This window comes from Malurus melanocephalus, unplaced genomic scaffold (genome assembly GCF_030028575.1).
Source record: "Malurus melanocephalus ecotype Western Australia unplaced genomic scaffold, MMel_1.1 scaffold_36, whole genome shotgun sequence".
In the NCBI taxonomy this organism is placed as follows: domain Eukaryota; kingdom Metazoa; phylum Chordata; class Aves; order Passeriformes; family Maluridae; genus Malurus; species Malurus melanocephalus.
Genome location: NW_026623268.1, coordinates 2,784,015 through 2,790,103, shown reverse-complemented (window position 1 = coordinate 2,790,103; position 6,089 = coordinate 2,784,015). Strand labels below are relative to the sequence as shown.

General features: G+C 41.3%; 1 protein-coding gene across 1 annotated transcript in view; it reads left to right on the top strand.

The window, feature by feature from the left end:
• CD200R1 (CD200 receptor 1) overlaps positions 1 to 4,024 on the top strand; it is a 15,880-nt gene extending 11,856 nt beyond the window's left edge. Inside the window, exons 3-6 of the mRNA XM_057364201.1 lie at positions 708 to 971; positions 1,729 to 1,828; positions 2,742 to 2,793; positions 3,885 to 4,024. Of these exons, the coding sequence (XP_057220184.1) occupies positions 708 to 971; positions 1,729 to 1,828; positions 2,742 to 2,793; positions 3,885 to 4,007 (539 nt within the window). The 3' untranslated portion in view covers positions 4,008 to 4,024. The remainder of the gene's footprint in view (positions 1 to 707; positions 972 to 1,728; positions 1,829 to 2,741; positions 2,794 to 3,884) is intronic.
• The last annotated feature ends 2,065 nt before the right edge of the window (positions 4,025 to 6,089 follow it).

Here is a 6,089-nt window from a genome sequence, read left to right as displayed (position 1 = left end):
TTTTATTTAACCTACATGGCTAGATTTAGATTAGCTATTTGAAAGAAATTTGGTACTCTCACGGTAGTGAGGTGCTGGAACAGATTGTCCAAAGAAGATGTAGATGTCCCAGGGTTAAAGACTTGTTTGGATGAGACTTGGAGCAACCTTGTCTAGTGGAAGSTGTCCCTGTGMATGGCAGGGTGGTTGGAACTGGATGATCTCCAAGGTCCCTTCCAAATGAAGCCATYCTGTGAYTTTATGGKTCTTGTTGGGATAAACCCATGCATTTCGCTGAGAGTATCTCTGTGTTTCCTTTCTCCTTGCTTCCCAAAACTCTTCTCCCTTCTGCTGTCCCTTTTTCCACTGTCTAATTAGAAATTACAAGTGTGAAGCAATTTCCCATGTGCTAACACAGGACATGAATGGTTGTGGTAGGGCTCACCTCAATGGGGGAGRAAAGGGAAAAAGAGACATGATCTATGTCTCTTGTGCTTTGGACCCGTGTTGCTGTAACGGGATGGGATGGGATGGGATGGGATGGGATGGGATGGGATGGGATGGGATGGGATGGGATGGGACGGGACGGGACGGGACGGGACGGGATGGGACCTCCAACCTCATTCTCCTCTTTTCACTGGGCTCATTTTGGGTAGAGAACAAGATCAGCCCAGCCCAGCTGGGCCAAACTAACTCCCTGCATGTCCCCTTGCTGGTCCCCTTGGCAGCCCCCCCGAGGCTGAGCCTGTCCTGTGATGAGCAGGGGAGCCCCGTGTGCGAGGCAGCAGTGGGGAAGCCTCCAGCTCAGCTCTCATGGATCCCAGAGAGCAGCTCCACTGCAGAGGAAAAATGCCACCACAACGGGACAGTGACTGTCATCAGCAGGTTCACAGTGTGTAACAGCAGTGTGACCAACAGGACCAACATGGCCACCTGCATGGTGTCCCACCCAGCTGGGAACTGGAGCCACTCCATAGCCTGTTGTCCCTCAGGTGAGCTTCCCTTTGAGCATTTGGTGTTCAAACCCTGTTCAGCTTTGTCAGCTCTCGTTCCTTCCAAGAAGGAAAATCTGTAAAAGACATAGAAACCTTCAGTGAAGACCTGTAAAGACAAGAGTATCAACCACAGCTGCTTCTGCCCAGAAACAGCACCAGCTTGTTTGAGTTCTGGACACTATTTCCTAGTGTTCTCTTCCCTAAGAGGGAATAAGTGTCACAGTATTCTTTTGATAGTGGAAATGCTTTTGGAAAGAAACAGAGACAAAGCAGTCAGATCTTTGTGTTACAATACTCATGTGGAATGGGAATAGCAGCAATTTTTTATCAGATACAAGTTTTAGTGACATGATAAGAGAGAAAAAGAAAGCCARCTCTTTCTGGTCTGCAGAAAAGAATACATTCCTTCATTCTGAGTTGTGAATGTCTGATAGTGCATGTCCCCTGGTTTCTGCTTTCTGGTTTTCTTGTTGCTTTTRAGAATATACACAAGTACTGAGAAAAGTTGAGTCCTTGAGAAGAGCTCAGGTGTAGCATTGTGAAAAAATATTCTGCATGCCCACTGTGGGATTTGTGGGATCTACTCTTGTCTCTGACACAGACTCCACTTGTGTTTCTCAGCAAAGTTTCATTATATTTCTTTTACAAGCATGCTGAAAATATGTATGTGCTAAAGCAACATTTATCTTCTACTGAAATAACACAGCAAATGAGAAGTAAGAAGATATAACTGAGATTAACTCTTTGTGTTTAGAAAAAAACAACTTTATCCYGTATGTCTACACCATTCCTTTTGTTCTGATCGTTATCATCTCGATGGCTGTCATTTGCTATTTCAAGCTCCACAGTGATAGGTATGTATGATAAGATGCTAAGGAAATATTGTCTAGTGCTAGAAGAAATTTTAAAGAACTGTTTGTGTCTTGAAATCATATGATTTTGTCAGTCTGCTGCTGTGAGTAACTGAATTAACTACATCAAATATTTCTRTACTGCAGACACTGCATTGCACACATCTTCATGGAATAATGCACCTGAGTAAAATATAAATGAGAATAAGTTAGCAGAGGACCCTGATTGCATTGCCTGCTAAAGGGGAGCTCTTCCTTCTGATAGGAACTTGTGAGAGTAAAACTGTACTTCAGACACKGTGATAATCTGCCAGTGTCTCTCTYGGTTAGATCAGAGCATTGGCTCTGCTGCCTGGTAAATTGTACTAAACACCAGCAGACTGGGCAGTGTCAGTCTGCCATATGAACAAAAGAGACAGCAGATTTTACCTGTGTTTATGAAAAAGTTCCCTGGGTGAAGCTGGAGTCTAGTTCTTTTAGGATTTCCTATGAAGAAAAAAAGTAATTCCAAGGAAAATCTACAGGAATCATTTGTGCAGTGGAAGGTTGAATTAGGCACGTGTATAGCTGTGTTTCTCCTTTGCCTTTTCCAAACTGTTTTTCTCTCCAGGCATTTTCCTCTGAGGTAAGAATTAATTAAATACAATTCCACCAACCACAAAATGTATATCCTTAAAGAGGGCTTTGATTTTAATCTTTTCCTTCCATTTTATGTATAAGCTCCCACAAAGATGAGAAAAGACCTCTTAAAAAAGTTAGGGTGCTATAATTTCAGGATCAGAAGTCAAGGAGAGAGAAACATGATAAAGCTTTACTCTGGAAGACAAGGAAAARAAATGTTTCATAAGCTTTTGATCAAAGAAACCAAGCTGTGATCAAGCCAAACACGCTTTAATACTTGTTTTCTTTTTCACAGACCATGCCACAAAACCAAGCCTCCTGAAATTGCTCCTATACATTCCCAACAGGTAAGGAGGATGATGTAAATTAGACCATCACCAAACCAYGGATCTTCTGGTAGCCTGGAAACATGATCAGTAAAGAGAAAACAATTAGATTTTTACTCTCTGCTTTCAGCAGGTACTACTGTGTCTTCTAKATTTACTCTTGGAACTTAATAGGGCAAAACAAAGCTTTTCTTCACTTAGAGCAAACTCTAGAGTCGTGTTCCATCAGCAAACACTCAGATACTGCCATGCCTTAATCTTAACAAGGAGTGAGTCCCATCACATCTCCCTCATCATATCAGATACTCTGACTATAAYTTCTCTCCAAACAATAATCAGGAAKGGARGCAATAGCATGRGTTGGGGAATRTTAAGACAATTATTAGTAAACAAGAAGATTRAGCAACAAAATTAACAAACACCTGGAAAAAAAGAACGTCCCTTTAATGTCCAGTAKGATAATGTGTGAGTTTTGAAGACCATTCTTTATCCTGTATGGTCAATCYACAATCAAAGAAACACACATAATCAAGAAAAAATATTTTATAAAACAATGGAAGGGTGCTGAGCTGCAAACTGGGAGATATTATTGAATTTCCTATGTTGCTAGAAGCTTYAGATTACTATTCCTGCTGTTCCTACCTCCCAGTTGTTGCTGACAGATGCAGTTGTATTGATGTAAAATAATGGTTTAAGTACCAGTGTTCTTGCTGTCGTGTCARGTGACTTCTATTAGCATGTCTGTAAAGTGAAATTGTACACTGATGGAGGAATGAATCAAGATCAAGGCTCCAGCATCTTGTTTGCTCTTTCTAGAGAATTAGACTCTAATAAAATTTTTTTCAGGCCAACAAAAGTGGAGTAGAAGGGGGATAAAAGGAGACAAGTGAAACAATACCTCAGCTTTACCATCCAAATCTTTGACAGAAACAGCAATCCATGTTTTTTTTTGGTAGAAAAAGAAATAGAGGAGTTTTTTTTCTTTTGCTGAAGAGGAGTAAATATGGAAGCACTATTTCCCAGTTATTTTCTTCAGTCCAGATGGCAGATTTGCAGAGTCTTGACAAACTAAACTCCTATGTGTATTCATAGKTTTTGGTTTTGTTTTCTAGGATGATGTGATGGAAGTGGAACCTTACACCACTTATGTGCAGAAGGAAAATGTAATTTACAACTCAGTGTCTGATCTGACAGGGGGACAGACTCTTCCACAAGACTTCTGTCCAGGAACATGAATGTTTCAACAACACCGGAAAAGAGAAGAGATACTTTATATGTAGAAGACTGGTTGTAGAAAGAAACTTCTCAGAGGATTTCTTCAGATTTTGGGGCAGAGAGATCACTAGGTCTGTTCAAACACCTGATTAGTCCATAGCTCTTTTTCCATCCCATTTTGTTTCCTTCCTTGGAAAGATGTGACTGACCACACACTATAGTTTTTTTCTGGAAAAGATGTTGTAACCAGTCACCCCTTTGCTATTCTTGCCTTGGAGGTTGTAGTTTTGTCAGTCACTTTTAGTTGTTACTTTGATACACTCGACACTATGATGCACGCATTTGGGAGACCGGAGGAGTGTTATGTGTGAACTAAAACAAAACACTCTTCCATCAACAGCCACTTTTTTCTAATTCATCTATTAGTAACATGTGATCTGAGAACTGATCATCACTGAATACCTCAAATAAGAGAAGGTAATRGTAGGGAATACTCAATTCTGGAAATGGGATTAAGGGATAAATTTAGAGGGTGGTCCACTAAGAAAGAGACTCTACTAGCATAACTCATTTGCTTGTTAGGTTCATATCCAGCATTGTGGGATGCCTTTACAGGATGCCATCCAGAGGGACCTGGACAAGGTCCAGAAGKGGRTCARTGGGAATYTCATGAGGTTTAACAAGACCAAGTGCAAGGTGYTGCACCTGGGTTGGGACAACCCCTGGTATCAACACAGGCTGGGGRATGAACAGAKGGACAGSAGCCCYGATGTGAAGGACTTGGAGTGGGTGGGAGGCTGGAAATAACCCAGCCATGTGCACTTGCAGCCCACAAAGCCAAGCACATCTKGGCTGCATCCAAAGCAACAAGGCCAGCAGGGGAGGGAGGGGATTCTGACCCTCTACTCTGCTCTGGTGAGAGCCCACCTGCAGTGCTGCATTCAAATCTGGGGTCCCAGCATAGGAAGGGCATGGACCTGTTGGGGCTGATCCAGAGGAGGCCACCAATGGTGATTAGAGGGATGAAACACCTCTCCTGTGAGGAAAGGCTGAGACAGCTGGGATTGTTCAGCATGGAAAAGAGAAGGCTTAGGGGTGAGCTAATTGCAGCTTTCCTGTACCTGGAGAGAACCTGCAAGAAAAACAGAGATGGACTTTTACAAGAACCTGTAGTGACAGGACAAGGGGAAATGGATTCAAACTGAGAGAGAGTAGGTCCAGGTTAGGTATTAGGAGGAAGTTCTGTTTTGTGAGGGTGGTAAGACACTGGAAGAGGYTGCTCAGAGAAGCTGTGGATGTACCATCCCTGGCAGTGTTCAAGGGCAGGTTGGATGGAGCTCTGAGCAGCCTGGTCTAGTGAAAGGTGTCCCTGCCAGGGCAGGTGGAGCCTGATGATGTTTAAGGTCCCTTCCAACACAAATAATTCCATAGTTTTGTGATTTCCACTAAATATGTTCCTTCTGTATTTGAGAWCATTGGTAGGGTTATTTTTCCATAAGATTCTATGGAGATATGGCATCCCTCTCTTTCTTAAGAATATAAGCATTAACATACCGTAAAATAATCATGTTACTCAAAACCCATAGGCTACTTTAAACAGGAACAAACATGAAATATTTCACAAACCAAAACAAGTTCAGATATATCTTCTATAAATGTGCAATAATGTACAGAAAGGATAAAATGCTTGCTAATTGTAGTCATATTTATTTTAACTACCACAACTAATTTTTTTTTTTATTTGTATGCCTAGATATTTTACTGATATTCTTTTCAATATACTTGCAAGTTCACGTTTTTTGTATGTAAATTAGCTTATATATCTTAATGTGTCATGTTGAGGTGACTTATTCTCACCTTCACAGAACATCCTTTGGGAATAAGTCAAATAAAGTGCCTTTTATACAAAAGCAGTTCTCAAACTTTTTGTGTTGATGCCTTTCTAGCCTAAAGTACAAACTGGACTGGGTACTCAGTCTGACTGTAGCAACAGAAGAATTGTATTTTTCCTTTAGATTTAGAAATGTCGTTTAATATGCATTGCTAGAGCTTTCTTTTGAGCTAAGCTCCCAAGGACTATGACACAGTGCTACAGAAACAGA